Source organism: Struthio camelus, chromosome 1 (assembly GCF_040807025.1).
Source record: "Struthio camelus isolate bStrCam1 chromosome 1, bStrCam1.hap1, whole genome shotgun sequence".
Taxonomy (NCBI): Eukaryota; Metazoa; Chordata; class Aves; order Struthioniformes; family Struthionidae; genus Struthio; species Struthio camelus.
Window position 1 is genome coordinate 129,215,405 of NC_090942.1, and position 20,284 is coordinate 129,235,688.

Consider the following 20,284-nt stretch of genomic DNA (forward strand, 5'->3'; position numbering starts at 1 on the left):
TTTAGAGTGAGACTGCAAATACCAGGTTGCAATACGGTGCAGGATTGTCTCAGAATTCCAGAAAGCTGGCAATTATAAAGTAAAAATGAAACATCGTCCAACAGAAGGGAAAAGTTCTCACCGATAATTGCATCTACGCTAAAGACAGGAGGAGCCGCACTTCCAGTATCGTACAGCACAGGGAGTGTGAGTGACACTGCCTTTGTGAGCGTTTGACTTTATTGCCATCAAGGTTGTACTGCGCCTATAGACAATTTCAACTTTTTTAAGTGCTGTGAAACTCCTGGTGGTTGAAGGATACCTTTTAAACGGAATATAAGTATAAAACTGCCTTCACATTTAGCTCTCCTGGGCAGGAAACCACCTCTGCACCCCAGGCAGTTGCAAGCAGCTTTGTCAGACTCCGGCAGCAGCCGCGGTTCCCCTAAAAGTCGGCCGAGAAAATCCCGACGGCGTGGCGCCACCGCTAGGGAGCGGCACACTGTCGGAGGCGAGCAGAGGCGAGGGAAGGGGGCTAACCTTTATGTCTTGTTTTTGCCTCGGCTCACAAAGTAAGAGGAGGGAAAAGTGGTTTGTTTTTTTCCTCCCCCTGCTTTATTTCAAACGCTCACCCGCCGCCTGCCCGAAAGCGACATTTCTAACGACTAGAGAAACGGCGGACCTGGGGGGCGCCAGGAGAAGGCCCCACAAGCAGAGCAGAGCGCGTTTTGGGGGCGCCGAGGCCTCCCTCACACGCCGCGGCGGCGCCCCCGCCAGGCCGACCCCGGCGGCTCCGGGCGCGGAGCCAGCGCCGCCGCTGCCGCGGCCGCTGCGGCGGCCCCGGCCGGCGAGAGGGCGGGCGGCTCCCGCGGCGCCGCCGCAGCCCCCGCCCCGAGAGAGGCGGAGCCGCGCAGGCCTCTGAGCCGCAGCTCCCGAAAGAGGAACCGCCGCCGCTGTCCGCGCTGGGGCCATGGAGGAGTTTCACCCCCATAACGACGAGGTAGGAGCCGCCCGGCTGGGTCGCCGCCGCCCTCCTGCGGCCGTTGTGCCCCGGCGGGTGCAGGTCCCGCGGCGCTGCCTGCGGGCGGCGGGGCCGGGCTGGACGGCGGCGGCGGTGGCGGCGGGGCCACAGCCGCCTCTTGCCGGGGGAGGAAGGCGGCGAGGAAGCGCTTACAACTCTCTGTGCCGCCCCCCGCCCCCGGCCGAGGACAGCCTTTGCCGGTGACAAGTTGCCAAAGCCTTGGCAGCCACAGGTGATAAGTCCGCGCTGTGGGCGTTTGGCTTCCCTGGCGCGCTCAGCTCTATGTGAGGTTTTGGCTGGAAAATGGAGTTGTGCCCCGAGCTTCCCCGTCGATCCTCGGCAGTCCTGATGCCAGCGCCCCCAGCGTGGGGCGCACCCAGCAGGCAGCCGGCCTGGCAGCCGAGCGAACAGCCTTTGCTGTGGTGTGGAAGCAGGGTTTCTTTGTGCAGGCGCACATTTTAGCCTCTGTACGCTTGGGATTTTGCCTTTTAAACTGCGCTTCTCAATTCTAGTAGGTAGAGGGTGCATTTATTGAAGTTATGCCAAGGAAAGTCAAAGGTACTTTCATTATGCTGTGCAGTGGGGGATGCTGTTGCTTGCTGTAATATCGTCAGCCTTCGGCCATTTTTCTTGTATCACCCCTGGAATAAAAGCAAGCGCTGGGCTCCTTCCAGCGCTACGAGCTGATCGCTGCCAGCCAGAATGAATAAGCCACCGTTCCCTCCCCACGGGGCCTGAGTTGGGGTCTCCACCCACTGATTTTCATTACCAAACCTCACAGGAAAATAGTTGTCCTTGAGATTTCTGCCCTTGCCTGTATGTTTGAAACTGGAGGATAAGAAGGAGCAGATGGCACAGTTGCACATGTCATGCTCCCTCTGGAAGCCAAGCTGAAAACTGATGAGCAGGAATGAGTGGAAAATGGGCTGTGTTAAAACTGCTAGCTTTGTCCATGCTTGAGAGCTAGCTGGATGGGCTAATGAACATGAAAGACAGTCTTTTTGATATTAGGGCTGCAAAACCTTGAGTTATCATGTGGCAGTCAGATTTAACCCAAAGGTTAGTAGGCCTGTGGCTCCAATAAAAAAACAGGACTGAAACCCAGAGGAAAGATTTGCCATTCAACTTTTTGTCTTGGAGAACATTCTGATGAAAAGCATACATAGAGGTAGGATTTAATCTTTACAGAAAATGAAAATTGAGCCTGTTTCCAAGCACGCTGACGCCTAAGCTTTTTGTACCCGCTCAAAAGTAACTAGCAGAGAGGAATGCTAAAAAACGTATCTCTGGTGCTGGAAAAAAAAGTAAGATCTTAAAAGTATGCTTGCAGTTTATACAAGCAGGCCTGATCGTTGCATGTTATTTGGAGTAAAACTGCATTGTGTGTTTACTTTTCTACTAGAAATAAAAATGGTTTAATTTAATTTAAATTTTATTACAGATGATCTTCAATACTGATGAAGCCCACAACATCGTTAAGGAGGTAGGTTTTACCTTCACAGAATGGCTTAGGTGGGAAAGGGACCTCTGGAGATCATCTAGTCCAACCTCCCTGCTCAAGCAGGGTCACCTAGAGCATATTGCACAGGATCGCGTCCAGGCGGGTTTTGAATATCTCCAGGGAAGGAGACTCCACCACCTCTCTGGGCAACCTGTGCCAATGCTCTGTCACCCTCACAGCAAAGAAGTTTTTTCTCAGGTTCAGATGGAACTTCCTGTGGTTCAGTTTGTGCCCATTGCCTCTTGTCCTGTTGCTGGGCCCCACGGAGAAGAGGCTGGCCTCATCCTCTTGACACTCCCCCTTCAGATACTTGTACACGTTGATGAGATCCCCTCTCAGCCTTCTCTTCTCCAGGCTGAACAGGCCCAGCTCTCGCAGCCTTTCTTCAGAGGAGAGATGCTCCAGCCCTCTAATCATCTTGGTAGCCCTCCGCTGGACTCTCTCCAGGAGTGCCATGTCTCTCTTGTCCTGGGGAGCCCAGGGCTGGACACAGTACTCCAGGTGAGGCCTCCCCAGGGCTGAATAGAAGGGCAGGATCACCTCCCTCCACCTGCTGGCAACACTCTGCCTAATGCACCCCAGGATACCATTGGCCTTCTTGGCCACAGGGGCACACTGCTGGCTCATGTTTAACTTGTTGTCTACCAGCACTCCCAGGTGCTGGGAGCACTCCCAGATGCTGCTGCCTTAATGGTAGTATTTCAAAGATGATCTTTACCTTGTCTTGAAATGTAGTGGAAACAGTTAAGCAAGATCAGTCACACTTATATGAAATATAAGTTGTTATTTATATGAAGTAGAAACAAAGTTTTATCTGGGATTGCTTGGAAGCTTCGTCTATGCTGTCTTCCCTGACCTAAAGAGAGGGAGGGATTCCAGAAGCGGGAGAGTCAAAATTTGCGTTCCAGTGGAATGACGAGGGGCAACAGTCACAGGCTGCAAAGTAAATTCTTTGTGAATTTTTTTCCTTATCCAGCTAGAGAGTAGTTAACCACTGAAACAGTTTGCCAAGAGAGCTTGTGGAGTCTCCATCCTTAGAAATTTCAAAAAATCAAATGGACAAGCATTCAAGGCTGAGCAGCCTGATCAGACTTTGAAATTACTTGTGCCTTGAGCAAAAGATTGGACTACATGAGCTCCAGTTACTTTATCAATGTTTTTAAAGATGAGTTTTTACACAGAAAGAGCAGCCTTAAAATGAATAAGCCATTAGTCTAAATCAAATGCCTAGTAACCAGAAAGTGATTAAAGAAGAGCCTGTGACACAGAGCTTGTGAAGTTTTGCAAGGAAATACCATTTTTATAAAGGAATTTCTGTAGGCATTCTGCACATCCTTTCCTACATGCCCTCTCAAGAAGGGAAAGAGCTGTACTTTTAGAGCTGTTCCAATACACAGCAGCGAAGTCTTAGATGTCAGATTATTCAGCTCATTATAACTATCCCTGCCTTGAAAGGCCAAATACTGTATGACAAGTTCTCTTTATTTTTACATGTGACCCAGGGAGTAAAGACAAGTATTTCTCCCTCTGCTTTAAAGCTTAACTCAAGGTAAGGAGTTAGTGTTAGATACCTTTCTAGAAGGAACAAAGAATCTCTTAAGAACTGTTGTCCTCCAGTTATCTTCTATTCTGTTCTATGGATGTTTGTTCCAATTGAGTCCTTTGTCCAGTCCTTTGTGATCAGAACAAACTGGGCTTTTTAAGATCTAGGGCACAAATCTCTTATGCAGTCTGTCAGTGGGTCGTTAGTGCACAGGATTTATATTATTGAAACACAGGAAAACATAGTTTCATTTTATTTACCTTTTCCAGGTATACATTTCCTTATTGTTTAACACTGAGAAATACAATTCCCACCAGGACAAGATTCTGAGCTTCTTTAAGGGCAGAGGATGCAACTTAGGAGTTACAGCTAAAGGCTTTCCGTTGTTTGACTGTTGTAAGATTATGCAAGGGTTGGCCTATAAATATAGCTCTGGGAGAATATGCAGTTTTCAGGCAGTTCAGGTGTGTCTCATGCTGCAAGATATGACCCTTGCATATCTCTTGCTCTCATATCTTTCTCATTCCTTAGCTGAGGTACGCGTTTCACTATTGTGGCTCTGGTAATTTGAAGATTTTGGTATGTTGCTCACGGACTGAGGAAGGTCAGCCAGCCCAAGTTTGCATTATTGAATAAAGTTGTACAGTTTCCATCGCAGTAGCTTCTGAAAGCCCGGCTGAAATAGGCAATCATGAAGGGGACAACAGGACATCTGCATCAGTAAATGGACCCATTTATTTACCTTGGTACTTAAAACATTTGCTTAAAGTCTTTCCTACAGGAAATTTTAAGTCATAGCCTCACTTACCTCTGTCTAGTAATGTGGTAAATATGTGGTAAAAATAAGCTTGTCTTGTTCTATTTTCCCATTCAGCAACTGATACGTGATGAACTGAAGTGATATAAAGTGATTCAATTGTGAGATAAATTTCCTCAGATAGTATGACACATTTTAAACCTCTGCATTTTGAAGTATTTCTTGTTTATTGTCTATGGTTTTTCTCTGTTTCAGTGCATAGAAGGTGTTTTGGGCAAAGCAGATTATAACCACAACAAAGTCAACCAGTGGACTGCAGCTATAGTAGAACAGTCACTGACACATTTGGTGAAACTAGGAAAAACATATAAGTACATTGGTGAGTGCAAGTATCCGTACTTTTACCCCATACAATCACAGTAAATAATTGCTGAAAGGTCATTTTAATGCAGTGATCTATTGAATGGAGAATTTTAAATCTCTAAATTGTAAACAGAGTGGAGTGGATAATGAATGAAGACCTGAACTCTTTTGTAATATAGATTTTTAGTAATACCTGCAGTGAAACCATGGGAGTTTTACTTTGTGCTAAGCGTCAATAGCACGCTTAGCCGAAAGATGACATGTCGTTCAGTCTTTCTTGACTAAGCAACTCCCAAACGTTTATGTCAGCTTTTTGGTATAAGTTCAGGAAATGGATTCTGTTCATCTTAAAATAATTTTAGTAGGATTGTGTTTAACATAAGTACAGACTTTTAAAACTTTGTCAGTCCTGTAAGATAGATCATGCCCCGTTATACATATACAAGCATGTTTGTGGAAGAAAAATGGAAATAAGTGCAAGCGTTGACATACTAACAAGCATTTGCACTCTGTTCTATTTTGAAGTCTTGACTTAAGATTGGCACTGGTTTTACAGCAAGTTGCAGGACAGTCTAGAAATGCTGTACCTCACTAGAGTGTGGTCTCAGAGAGCAGTACAGCAATACTTTTGTAAAACAGCTCTCAAGCATGATTTCTGTTGCAACTGTAAGGACAGTACCTGTTATCCAGTTCCAAAGTGCACAAGTCACAAGCCGTATCTAAGTAGCTTAGAAGATAAAAAAAAAAAAAAAACAAACATAATCTTATTAGCAAGCATTATGTTAAAGCTGTTGTCTTTATGTGAATAAAGATAGATGAGATGAACACCAAGTTCCTGTGGAAAATGCTTGGGGTGCGGTTTTAGTCGAAATGATTTTTGACTTAGCTGAATGCCTCCTCTCAGCCATTTGAAATCATAATGCAAACTTTAGTTCTGAAATTCTGAATGATTCACCTCTTGTTTTAATAATGAAAGCTCCGATTTTATGACTGTGTCCTTCAGTAACCTGTGCAGTGATGCAGAGGAGTGGAGCTGGTCTCCACACAGCAAGCTCTTGCTTCTGGGATACCACAACTGATGGTAAGTTTCCTTGCTCAAATTAATAAGTTGTAGTAAAAGAAATGATACCTGTTGCTCAGTTTTAATAGTTCTGTTGAATATTTTGGAAGAGTGATTATAGAAGCAGTAGCTTCCAGAATTAGATGTTTGTTCACAAGCCCAGCAGAAGTGCCCAGAACTGAACGGTTTTGTTGATAATGAGTCTTAAGCAGGCATAAGAGAGACTGCTTTTTAAATTATAAGAAGCAGTAGCAGAAATGCTTGTATCATGAAACAAGAATCAAAATATGTAATCCTCTTCAGTAACCACAGATCAACTGAGGAGGCACTAAAATATTGTTTGCAGTATATGCAAGTACATACTCCTGAACACATCCACTTATCTGTTAAAAGGAGACAGTGCTACTTTGAAGATGAACAGAACTCAGTAGAAGGTAGAAATAGTTTGACTAACAGCATGTGTTTTAAATTGAACTATCATTCAATTTATAGGCCTCAGATACACTTCATTTGCATCTAAATAATTTCTAAATGCATTTTTCTCAGTTTCACAGTATTGTGAGGAAATAAGGTTAAAATATTCTTAATCCTGTCCAGGTGTGTTGTTTTTAATCTCCAGAAGAGGGCACCAAGTTATAAATTAAAAATAGGGATTGTACTAGAAAGTCAACCAAGTTAAAAAAAATAAATAAATAAAATGAAGTTCAAGTAAACAAGTACAGTTTACTTATCCTGATGTTTTATTAGCCAAGAAAACACAAAGATAATTAGTTTCCAGATATATTCATAAAAATAAACAATGACCTTATTGAGTTCCAAAAATTATATAAGTCTGTTAGACATTGATAAAACTGAAGAGGGAAATTAAAGAAAGTAAATACACTAGAACTACTTGATCTAGACAGTTTTGTTTTTTTGCAGGGGGGATGCCCAATTATCTTGCCAATTTTAGTAGGAGATCCTCAGGGGTTTTTGCAAATCCGGCTTTTGAAGAGACGCTGAACTAGTCTTCTCTTCCTAGATTAGGCATGCAAGAACCATGTTTGTTAGTAGAAAATCTACAAGTTAATGAAAACATGTTGAGAAAATCACCTGTTTCTAGCCAAGATGACACAATAGTAGTTACCTCAAATCACCGTTGAAGTTTTCATACTAATTTCATGTAATTTACATTGAAATAGAATTAATTTAGTAAAGATACTGAGATTCTATTTTTATTTTGTAAAAAAAATCTCTTTTAGGAACCTGCACAGTGAGATGGGAAAACCGAACGATGAACTGCATTGTCAATGTGTTTGCGGTTGCTATTATCCTGTAGCTGACTGGAATGTGAATATAAGTAACACCGAAGCCTTTAAAAACAAAACAGTGAGATGCTATCATTTACCAAACACATGACTAAATATTTCAAACCACTATATTTTTTGTATGAGGAGGTATATCATATACAAGTTCTCTACAGAGAGCATATAGTCTCAGCCAGTTCTCATAGGTTAATTATCTGAAAGCTAGCAAAAAAAAAACCCCGTATATTTATATATATATATAGTTTTAGTAATTTAAATATTCAGAAGCGATGTTAATGAGAAGATGCCACAAAGATCAATACAACTTATATCAAAGCTTATATCAGAGACACTTTTTTCAAGAGGAACAACAAATGTCTGATCAAAGGAAAGGTGAAAGGGCAAGCAAGACTTCAGGATTATGGTGAGATGGGAACAAATGATAAGACAATTCAGAGCGGACATAAGGTAAACAGTATCAGTACTTCGTGTTTGATTAAACAGAGCTAAATTGCATATTGAATGCTGATGCTTGTGAAATTACATAAGCATCACGTTTCAGTCAAGCATGAACTTTTACATTGAAATTAAATAAATTTAAGCTTTTCCACCCAAGGCACAAAATAACTTCACTAGGGCAAATACGAAATATACCTAGCCCTAACAAGAATTCTGATTTTTCTTCAGAGTGAAGAACATTGTATTTGTTACTAATTCAGGGAAACGGGTTGGGGGTCAGATGATAGCATTTAATCCATAATTTATACTTTTAAAGACATTATAGGTACTTAAATTTGATTTTATTCCATGACTATGGATTTTGTGACAAGCACTTTATTGATTCCTCATGCAACAAAAGAGAGTACCCAGGAGCTAGAGGACTGGGCCCATATTTTTCCAAGAAGAAATAAGTTGTTTAGAGAGAAGGCACATGCGTTTCTAGATGATCTTGTTACCCTGAAAGCATTTATCTTAAAACAACATATTTACTCTTTATAGGAGTATTTCCTATATTCTCAAAGTCTGGAATTGAATTGCAGTCCTACGAAAAGTTGTAAGCGCTAAGAGTTCCCATCCTGCAGACATTTATGCAAGTTTTTAACTTCACTCATCTGATTAGTCTCACTTAAAATATTCCACATGGGGAAAAAAGTATTTGCACATGCGTAAGTATTTGCAGGATTGGGGCCTATGTTTTTGTCAATTAATGCACAAATTATATGATAAAGATATATCAATACCAAAAATGCCTAAATGATTGCTGCCACTAAGTGGCAGCTACATTAAGTTGTTTTATGAAATGCTGCTTGTTGATAGAATGTTTTCTTGATTAGTGCATGTCCTCGGAAGAGACTGATAACTACCTAACAGCTACTGTAAGGCTGTTTTACATTTTAACAAATAGTATTAAAGCACTATTACAGTTTTGATTCTTTTTTTGGTTAACTGACTATTAGGACATGTAGCGTGTGTCCTGTGCAAAGAACAAGCTAAGAACCATTTCATCGCTCAAATTGTGTATATAGCTAGTATTAAGACCACAGAAAGAACATGTGTACATGTAATTCACGATACTGTTCAAAATCTGTTGCTTTGCAGATAAAGAGAATTCAACTTTTACCTAAGTGCAAATAAAGTTAAGCACTGTAACACTGTATTTGCCTAACGGGCAAGTGTAGCGTGAAGATAAATTTGCATGTTGTACTGACTTTCAGATACATAGTAAAGTAACTTAGTATTATTGGGGTTAGAATAGCAGTTTCCAAACCAGCTGTCAACATTTAAGAGCTGAATTGTGAACCTCACAAAAACGCAGTAGTTACACTTGTGTTTGGGATTGCACAAGGTAACGAATTTAGGTGGAACGACAACCAGAAAAAGGTTTGGGAACTGCTGATACTGTGTAAGATGTGGGCAAGTAAAAATATAGTGGTGACTGTTATCTCCATTTAATAGGCCTTCAGGTGCCGTGACAGAAGGAGTATTCCAAATAGCTGTTTACAGTGTCATTTAGTATTTTTGCTTTACTTGAAAATAAAATGCACTGAGCAAGATTATAACCTGCCTAGGCTTTTGGTGAAGGTTCCAATGCAGAAGACCTTTCACTAGGAACCAAGAATATACTGCTTAATTATAAGACTGCTTCATTTTTCTTTCTACCAAAAAAAAAATTGCCTTAGTTGTATTTTTGCCTTTTGCCTGCTCGATCAATATAAATAACAAATAAGAACAACATTTCTCTTGCTTTCCTTTACTTGTATACAATAGTGAGAGTTTGGAAAATTTATTAAAATTGTGTGTATATTTTAGAGGCCAGTTCCCAGGCTTGGATTAGTTTCTCACACCTGTTTTCTGCTCAGACCTACTGCTCTTACTGCTTGTTTTGATCATGCATGTTACAGTTTTTGCTGTTCTAAAAAGGTTATTAGGGAACTCTGGGAAGAGAATTTGTATGCCACATCATATTCTAGCCGAGTTAACGTCTGTCTTTCCCATATTTTCATTCCCCATCTTCTCTGGGTACAAAGAGAGACTTATATTAACTCTCAAAATGAGTTTTGAAAAATATCACTTTCTTTCTCCTTTGTTTGTTTTCAAGGAGAAAACTATAGATTGCAAAACAGAATGAACAATCACATGTTAATCACATTTCTAGTACTATATTTTCATAGTTGTTGCAGTCATTGGGATGAACTGTTGTTAATAGTGGGTGTCTTATTAATGGGACAGAAGAATTTGAATTAGGGAATAAGCCCTATATATGCAGCTGTATGTTCCTGCGTACAATTTTATGACACAAGACACCTGTTATTCCTCCTGAGGGGAATAACCTCCAGAGAGATGCGAAAGAATTTTGTTATCTACACAGAAGAGTGTGAAAGGGAAAGTAGAGAAGCCGATTTATTACTTTCCTTTTCATTGTCTGCCAGATATCCATCCATGTGTTTTGGGCTGTAATATATTGTAGCTGTCACCTTTCTGATGACTCTCTTCCCATTATACTGCCCTTGATCAAGGAAGCAAGCATGAACATTCACACAATCCATACTGCTCCACAGAAGCCATTTAAACACCAGCTTGTAGTTAGTCTTTCGAGTCAGACGTGAATGTCAAAACTTCAAATACACCATAGAAGAGAGGCGATTAACTATTGCTAGCCTATAGTAACGTGCATTAGGACAGCAATATAGAGCAGGGCGTAACTCTAGTATCAGGCATCAGATCCTTTGGAGAGGAGTGCAGCAGATCCTGTAATGAATAATTCTTACCTGAGCAATGGAATGCACCTTGCTGGGGCTTATACGATTCAAGTAGGTGTTTTTGTTCATGTTTAATTCTGAGAGGGGTTTTTTAGCTCAGTCATGGTGTCATGGAAGTACGGAGCCAGACCAAATCCCAAATCAGCATATCCTGATAAGTATATTCTGTCTGTGTAACTGCAGATCAAAACCAATGCCACTTGGTCTCTAGGTGGCTCTCTGAGTTCATATGGTGTGTTCTGTGAAAGCAGCAATAAACTTAGTTGCAAACTGGCTCCAAAGCTATGCAGTCAGGTTACGTGCTGTTGCACTTGAATTGCTCTACCCTGTTGGGTCTATGCTGGGTTAGGCAGCTGTGTATATTGGCCTGTAGGTAGAACAGTTTCTCTCCTTCCCCCGTAATGGGAGGAGGAAGGCTGCAGTTTAACACCGCATGCCCATTGAGGGAGGTTTTTCAACCTCAGTGAGTCTAAGTCACTATCAAGCTATTGGAGGTTTTAGCTCATATATTCCATCAAGCATTTGTTTTTAAGGACAGGAGTACATTTAGCTACAACATGCTGCAGGTTTATTTGTTACATAAATGTTTTTTTAAAGCAACAAAATAGGGTTAAAGGGACATCTGCAAACATCACTGTAACTCCTATTCCAAAGTCTGACCTAGAATTACTAGCAAAGGAGAATCAGCGTTACAGTAACGGGCCTTGCTGGGTGTTATGATTAGAAACATGGGTACTTCAAGGTCTGCGTTTTTGTTGCCTTCTAATTACATGAAATGCTTTCTGGATGGTAAAGAGAAGCACATACTACTAAAACAGTGTACACTATAACCCTTGTCCTCTTGTTCTCCTGACCAAAACTCATGCAATCATCATCAATACATAGGTTGCACATAAGCTATGCAAGACTTGACAGGAAGCTATTTACCCCACATTTCTGCCTTTTGTTCAGTACTTTCATTTTAACACTACCACGTCTGAACTGAAATAGATGCAGATAGAGATACAATGTCCATGGTCTAAACCCTGAGTAATGCAAAGTTTGTATCACGGTTACACCCCTTGCCCAAGCTGAAGGGGTGCCTGTCTAGGTGGGAGAGGTGTAATCTCTCACAAAGTGAGATCTCAAAACTGATGCAGAACTAGGGACCTGCTAGGAAGAGCATAGGGAGCTTCAGGGGAATGGCTTTACAGATCTGTTTGACCAGTCCTACTGGACACAGAGCACAGGAGATAGAGGGGACCTTTCCACGCATGGCACTTCCCTGCAGGCTTCAGGATGCTCCCCTGCCGTTCCAGCACCTCGATGAGCCCAGCGTGCGCGCGCTGCCTCGCGTTTAGCCACAGTCTAGCCAACAGCTGCTTCTCAGTTGCTCTATAGCGGAGAGCCAAAGTTTCGTTTGCTTGAAATGCTTTGTGCATATCATAAATGGTAAACTTCACATTGATTTCTGTATGTGATAAAATTCGTGGTAAATTTCCAAAAGAGCCTTAGAGTAAACTGTGCATCATGCAAAGAGAGAGTACCAGGGCAGCATAGTACATGGGCAAAAAGAGGCAGAAAGACAAGTTTGGTGCCGATGCTGCAACTTTAAACAGCTCTGCTTTTAGTTTGTAAGTTAATTACAGAGCTTGTACCCTAGGCTTACCAAGCGTCTCAGCAGAGGCACCGCACAGAGAAGAGAGTGAAACCCATTCAAACCCCCCGACCCGCAGAGGAAGCCGGTGAGAGGCGCCGGCTGCAAGAAATCAAACGTCCGGTCAGCAGGTGGCAGCGCGGACGGCGGTTAAACGGCCGAGGGCCCCCGCGGGGGCGGGGCAGCCCCTCCCCCGCCCCTCTCGGGCGCTACCCGCTCTGCGGCGGCGGTAACGGTAAAACGGTTGGGTTCGCCGATAACAACAACGAGCTGCGACACGTTCAGACAAAGCGGGCAGGGCCTGAGGCCGGCGGCCCGCAGCTCCTTTTCCCTCGCCGCCCGGCAGCTGACCGACCGGGCAGGGACCCGCCCGCCCAGAGGCCCCACTTCTAGGAGCCTGGAGGCGGGGTGTCGGGCGGGCAGCTGCGGTCTGGCCGCCTCCCTCCAGGTGGGGCAGCTCAGCCGCAACGGAAAGCTGGGACGGGCAGGTGCTTTCGGAAACAGAAGGCAGCCTGGTTAGGTTGGGCTACATGTGAAAAACAGGTTGCCGTAATGGGAAAACGTTGTTGTCGGTATTATTGCTAGCCCTGCATGTATGTTTTTGATAGCATCAAACCCTTTATAAAAGCCGCTTTTTTTTTTCTTCCTTTCTGCCGTGTCAGTGTCATTGCGTTTACAGTTTTTTGACGTTTGACAAGCAGGAGGAGGAGGAAGGTCCCCTGCGGCCCTCCCCCCCCCCCCCCCCCCCGCAGGTAATCGCAGTGACTTGGCTGAGGGTTCTTGTTTGCTGCCTCTGTGAACGTGGTTGACATGCCTAATAAAGCCTGGCTGAGGGACCATTTAGTACCACCCGCAGGAAGCGTCACTGATCGCAGGAACGCCTTCCTGGACCAGTGAGCAGTCTTGGAAAAATACATTATTGGAAAGAAATCAAACACAAACACTCACTGGCATCTTGTCTATGCGCCTGCATGGAAGAGAGCCAAGATGAAAGCACCTAGAATATACTTTTAAAAGTAATAATAATGATACATAGCCTTATTACAAAATAATATCAGGAAGCTATGGTTATGCCACTCCTCTCGACACGTATGTTTTCAGAGAATTCATACTGTACAGGAAACATGAGACAAACTGCAGAAAGACTGCAAACCCGCTGTCATTCCTAGCCTACAGACACCCCACAGATACTCTTTTTACTTCCCTACTGGAAAGTCAGGAGTTATTGCAGAAGTTGCTCAGAGCTGTTTCTGTTACAATCACACATGCTGGGAAGCGTCTTCTGACTACAGCTATTTTTGTATTCTCTGTGTAATGTCTGTGTAACAGAGAAAGATTAAAAAGTGCTGCCTTGGGTTTCATAAAAATATGATTTTTTATAAGCGCATGTAGCTATGTATGACATACTTTTAATTTCAGTGTTGCTGCTACTAAAAATACTTTCTCTTGAGAATACAAACAGGACTGCCATTCATGTTTTGTAGCCCAACAGTAGTGATACGTACTCATACTGTACAAAAGTTGGGGAAGCAAAAAACAGAGCAGACCTGAGATATATAAATTGCCAAACTCCTTCATTGAGCCACTGGAGCTGGTCAAGGGGCTGCACAATGTCATAAAAATTTGCATCGTGTTTTCTCACTTATTAGCCAAACTTGAAACAGAGAAAGACAAAGAAGAGGGCAGTGTAAGGGAGCAGGGACAGTTACAATGGCTGAAACAGAAACTTAAGAAATAATACAGATGTCCATATTTTTTTTTTCACATAGGCAGATGCTTTAAATGAGAGACAAACTCCAAAATATAGGGCCAACCCTGAGAAGAGCAGCAGAATTTACAGAACCTGGTTTCTGTCTCACCCTTTTTCCATATCTATTCCTTCTTCCAGCTCCTATCTCATTTCTTTAGGAAAACAGGAGAAAAATAAATCGTTTTGAAAACCTAATTTGAGAACTACCCAAACAGTAGCAGTTGGAAAGTGCAAACCTGGTTCTCCAAGATAATAACTATTATTATTATTGCTATTATTATCACTGCATTGCCGAGAAGCACTGATTTTGGAGCAGTGCCCCGCTATGCTGGATGTTATTCAAACGTAAAACGGAAGCACAGGCATTGTCTGAAAAACTTGCTATTTTACTACAAAGACAAGAGGCACTGGATGGAGGCAGACAAGCCTAGGAAAGCAAAGAAGCAGTACAAGCAATAAAATCAATTGTCCAAGACAGGAATTTGAGGCCAACAGTTGTCTCAAGATCAGGACAGAAAGTATGTGGATGGAGCCAGAAAGTGGCTCCATTTCCAGAAATGGAAATGGAAAGAGAGGAGGTGACAGAGCCTCCTGGCAGACTCAGCAGGGACAAGCAGGTTCTTGGGAGAGTGTAGTAGCATCTGCATTGATTGGAGCACAGCTGAGCTGGCTCAGAAATTGGTTGGTGGTTTTGGCTCATGTTCCTAAATGCAGTTTGATTGACTATGGAAAACTGGTGAAAACAGCTGGCAGCCTAGCCATGGGCAGAGCAGTAGAGTTTTAAGGAAGTATCTGAAGCAGGTAATGAGGTAGCATGGTAGAGGTTTGGGGGAAATTTCTCTTAAGAGTGATCAGAGCATCAAGGGCTGCTTGTTGATAATTAAAAAAATGGGAATGGGAGGATGGCGCCATGAACTGGTGGAGCAGAGGATTTCCAGCTCCTGCTTTTGAAGGCAGATGGGAGGTGGGCTATAAACAGTTATGAAGCTAATGTGAGTTGAGTGTATTTGTTACAGTGGAGGAGGGGGAGCAAAGGGAAGATGTACAGGTATCACTAATGGACTAGAGGTAAGATCCGTGTAGCAGCATTTGGGAGGGATATAAATGAAGACAGGTTCTCGAGGCTGTAGGAGAAGAAACAGCAGCAGTCAAGCAGTGAGCTGATGAGAGCCTATATGTGAATCTTGGCTTGAGAGGCTGGATAGGAAGGCCAGCATCCCAAAACTGTTATGCTGAAAAATATCTGCATGTCTGTCTTGGATGAAATGTTAGAACGTCTGACTCAAAGATATCTCCGAATTACTGGCTTTGTTCCCAGTCAGTGAAAGAAAGGGTGGAAGAGGAAGGTTCTAGATGAAGAGCTCTTCTTTTAGCAGCTTTGAGGTTGAAGCAGTGGTGAGAAATGCAGAGAATCTGTGCATCTGCAGGAGTTCACCCATACCACAGTTCAAGCCATCTGCAGTCACAGTGGCCCTGGTGAGATGGATTGAGTTCAGGCCATGTTGTCTTTCCTGTGTCCAAGTTCTCCTGCCCAATAAATGAGCTGACTTGCACTTCAGCCAGTGTCTGAGACAGTGTGCAGGTGGCATGGATGATGAGGGAGCTGGGATTGGAGCGCAAGCACAATGCATGGGGTAACCTAGTGATGTGGATGTCACTGGTACCAAAGTCAAGGGAGACCAAGATCTCCGAAGAAGATCGTAACTAAGTGTGTTGAAGCCAGCTGGTACGTCAGGGAAAATGAGGACAGAGGGTTAGGGATCTGCACAGTTAGAAACTTTAGCCACAGCATTTTTAGAGTTGCACTGTGTTAGAAGTCAGACCAGAGGAGATTTAAGATGAAAATGTGACACCCACCCATCAGCGATAGTATAAAATACTTTTTCAGTAAGAGACGGAAAAAAGAAGGAGAAGGGCTGGTAGTTACATTAGCGAGAGATTATTTTGGTTATTCTTTTAAAAGATGAGAGTTCTCTGGGGCTGAGTGGAGAAGGAGGCAAACAAAGTGAGAGGTTTCCTTTGCAGCTTGTGTGGCATTTACAAGGGACACAAGGGCCCATCCTGTGCGACATTTTGCATGGACACTTGCCTTGATAGAAGTAAATATTTAATCAGCACGTAAGACAGCAGCATGCTAGTTCACTCCAGCGGTATTTTTGCTACTGATACAGCTGCCTTGTGGGTTACAAAATGCAAAAGCTATCCCTGTTAACTAGCAATGAACAGTGTTTTCTTCCATCCGTAGAGGGAGAAGGGAATGCCCAGCATATTGAAACAAATTAAATAACTGTGGACATTAGCTAAATAAGGAGACAAGGAAACATCTGTTACTGCTGAAGGGGAAGTGGTCATCCTAATGGGTTAGTCTTTGCAAATGTTGAAAGTAACAGGAAGATTTTCATCATTTTCTTGGTTTTGGGACTAGTTGCTGTTGCTTTATTGACTGATAAATGTAAATGTACCCATTAGATTTTCATAACTGTATCTCTCATCCCCTGACTAAGTCTGAGAAGTGCTCTTTTTTTTTTTTTTCAGCATTGACAGTGCTAGTCTTCCTATCCAGTCTCACAAGCCAAAATTCATATATGGGCTCTCGTTAGCTCCCTTACTGATTACTACTGTTCTCTTTTTCTGACTTGAAGAATCTTGCACACTTATATCCCTCTCAAGTGCTGCTACAGAGATCTTCTATCTGGTCCATCGCTGATAACCATATACCTACTAACTTAAAGTTAACTTCCCCCAGAGAAGAATTTAGAGCATAAAAAGCATTGAGCATTAATTTAATTAACAATAACAATGATTTTAACTTCAGGCAAAATTACTTGGTTATGTTTACAACACCGGCTTTGTTGCCTGCCTCAGAGGGTATGAAAAAGCAATGAAGGGACTCAGCAATAACTGTGGTGGAGACTATCTTTAGAGGTTTCCTGCAAAGTGAATGGAAAATAGTACACATTCTGTAATATGCATGTTCTGTAAGCCGTATTTCATTGCAGCCCATCTTACTGTCCTTTACAGACTGCTTTTAGGGGAACATTTTGTAGCATCAATCCTTTGCTATTGGGTGTGTTAATTTATGCACATGTAAGACACACAATGATGATGGAAAGTTATTCACATTTTTACTCAACCATGTGCAGTCCTAGTACAAAGGATTAGGCCTAATGAAATGCTAATAGACACCGGGACCATTCATAATTTTGGAGCAGAAGATAGCTGCTGATGGTCTGCAGGGCTCTATCTGTATCCTCAAGGGAAGTGGTTCTAGAAAGTGTTTCTCACAACTGGTGTGACAGTCACTTCTGATTATTTCCTTGCTGCTGTCTGAGCAGGTTTCAAATCTCAGAGGGCTTGTGTGAACTTACCACCTGAAGACTGGCTTGACCTAGCATTGGTTACCATAGATGGAAAGGAGGTGGGAGAAAAAGGCAGAGTCAAGGTGACAATACCACGTCAGCAGCTGTCCTCATTAGCTGTTCATGGGAACTTGGCCAGCAGTAGACTGTCCTGCACGGAGTTTGCTATAGCTTCTGGGTATTGAGCACATGGCGTGAAAATCTCCGAAGTCAATTTAGAAGGGTGGCGAGTCTATAATATGAAACTGGGCTCTTGCTGTGCCCAAATGCCCTGGTGTAACACTACCTTTTGGCCTGTTAACTGCAAAGAGATGATGGCAATTGCCCTGTCCTAGTTCTTCCCTGCATCATTTCTGCACCAACTGATGCTGAGGAAAATTTAACCTGAATTTTCTCAGTGATCTCCAGCATTCTAAGAGAAAACCTATACTGCCACAGTGAAGACCCTGGACTTTTTTAATGTCAAGTATAGCTCACATGGGTGTAGAAAGACAATCAGCATAAGACATCAGCATAAGAAGCATCTATGCTTTACTTCAAAGGTTGCTTGACTGAAGATGTCTTCACAAATATCCAGATGTCTTGAAGGTCATTAAACTCGTGATGAATGATGTTTTCGTAGTTTCTCATCTTAATGCCAATTGATCTACATTTGTTTCTTTGAAAAGTTAAAAAAAAATCAACCAAAGAGCTATTTGCAGAGCAGTTTGCTCTGTATCTTGTTTCTGAAATTATAAAGCATCTGTTCCAAGGGAGAGAGATGGGCTGACTCCTCCTTGCCTAGCCTTTCGCTCCCTCTCTCTTCTACTGCAATGCTCAGCAGGGTGGATAGGTGTTTTTGTCTGTGTGTTTAGGGTGGGAATGAGTTCTTTGGCCATCCCCCTCATTTCTGCACAATGCAAATGAAATGTACGGCCAAATCCAGATATATTTTACAGTAGGACAGAATTTGACCCATACATGCTGAGATATTAGAAGAGAGCAGCTGATAAATTTCCTACGCTGCAGACTTTAAAATAAGAATCAGTTGTTAAGGGCGGGGAGGGCATTTTACAGCAGAGGAGCAAATATAGTCTGCTGGGGCAATGCAGAGGTGGGTACAGCCCTGATCTATTTATAGTGACAGGGAGGCTGCAGATGAATCACACTGTATGAGATGCGCATAGTGCTGGTTGGAGCTCTGAGCTCCATCCCCCACTTTGCCTTTCCCTGTGCTTGCCCTGCAGTGGGCACAAGCACTCAGGAAATCAGCAAAGAGACTGAGGGAGCTAGAGAGTCTTTAGGAAAGCTGTGGAGCTGGGAAGCAGGAAGGAGTGGGTGAGCTGTGGTGGAAAAGCAGCGTTCGGTAGAATTTTGATAGGAACAGAGAGGAATATGTGGTAGCTGAGTGAGCAGGGACACATGAATTAGCCACGCAGAAGAGTAGCAGCAGAAAGGGAGCGATGAGGTTAGAGGAAGTGCAGAATAGGGCTAGGAAGCGTGTGTAAGCTTTCGACAGTTCTTTCAACTTTTCCACCCTGCTCTAATTTATTGCAGTTAGTGTGGACTGGGTCTGTGTGTGTGGCATGTTAGTGAGACCAGTGGGTTGCTAAGGTTGGTTTGAAATGCAAGAATGAGTGTGTGGTTCTTGACAACTAACTACTCTGGCTTGTACCTGTGGAACTGACACTGGTATGCACAGTCAGACATGAAAGTCCTGGTCCTGAAAATGCTTATAATCGTGAACATCTTACTGTATGCTAGTAGCTTCCTTTGAACATGTATGCATGCGTGTTTGACGTGTCAGGCTTACACCTTTCTATGAATCCTACAAAAAAACTCACTGAAAGGTGAACAAATGAAAAACTGTGAACTAATTGGTTAAGAATATCCCAAATTAGAGTATGATCCTGAGAGAAAGTGCCATAATGAGACCATAATGTTATTTCTTGTTTGTTCAAAAATACTTTGTGTTTGACAGGCAGCTTTGGGGTTGTTTTTCTAATTTTGTTTGACACACTGCTTGAGGATTTAAATGCAAAAAGTCCCCACCCAGCAGAGAAAGTCTTACAAGACTGAAAAGAGGAAGACCTATTTTGCAACCAGGGTGGTTTCCCCCTCTGATATGCATGACAGTGAACAGGCAGGGTAGCATTTTTACTGTAGGTTAACACTTTGCTGGCTGTTGAGCCAAATATGAAAACTTGAGTTTCCTTTGCACAGACTAATGTGCACCAGGGAAGGAATAGAGGGCTAGATGAGCCCCCGTGTATATCCTGGTCTCACTCAATCATATTATCTCTATTTGACCAGGGGCCATACAGAGTGGGGGGCTCCAGAACACTCCCAATTTCTACGATCCAGATGGGGCCAATGGAAGCCAGAGTTGCCCAGCACCCCTCAGGATCAACGTCTTTAACTGTAAGCCTAACTACAGTGAACTGGAATGACTAGATATGGGAAGACAGGCAATATTACATAAGAAGGGAAGGAAAAATATGCTGAGCTGAAGCTACTAGTAAGGCCAACTTCTTTTTTTCAGTCACTTTGCATTGAGCTCCTAATTGCATCCATTAGTTGAAACATTTATTTTACTGATCCAGCACCAACTGGCTTTTCTTACAGTCAGCAGAGCATTTTCACATGAATAGGGAATTTGTGGAACTGGATGGGAGGACAGACCTGAAGACTTCAGCCCACTTCATAAACTAAGGTACAGCATGAGTTCAACAGTGTGTGTCACACAGACTGTCCTCGTACTTGTACTGGTATTGTCAACTGTACTAAGAG

At 42.9% G+C, this 20,284-nt stretch overlaps 1 protein-coding gene across 1 annotated transcript; it reads left to right on the forward strand.

The window, feature by feature from the left end:
• Nucleotides 1-855: 855 nt before the first annotated feature.
• DYNLT3 (dynein light chain Tctex-type 3) lies at nucleotides 856-9,819 on the forward strand. The gene is made up of 5 exons (XM_068916874.1): nucleotides 856-979; nucleotides 2,442-2,483; nucleotides 5,057-5,180; nucleotides 6,168-6,245; nucleotides 7,466-9,819. Exons 1-5 carry the CDS (start codon nucleotides 950-952, stop codon nucleotides 7,540-7,542), a joined length of 351 nt encoding a protein of 116 aa, XP_068772975.1. The 5' UTR covers nucleotides 856-949; the 3' UTR covers nucleotides 7,543-9,819.
• The last annotated feature ends 10,465 nt before the right edge of the window (nucleotides 9,820-20,284 follow it).

Excerpts from the sequence above, each read along its gene's own strand:
- DYNLT3 (XM_068916874.1), top strand. The coding sequence starts at position 950 with ATGGAGGAGTTTCACCCCCATAACGACGAG. Across the intron at positions 980-2,441 it reads TTCACCCCCATAACGACGAG|ATGATCTTCAATACTGATGA; the intron begins GTAGGAGCCGCC and ends ATTTTATTACAG. Across the intron at positions 5,181-6,167 it reads AAAAACATATAAGTACATTG|TAACCTGTGCAGTGATGCAG; the intron begins GTGAGTGCAAGT and ends TGTGTCCTTCAG.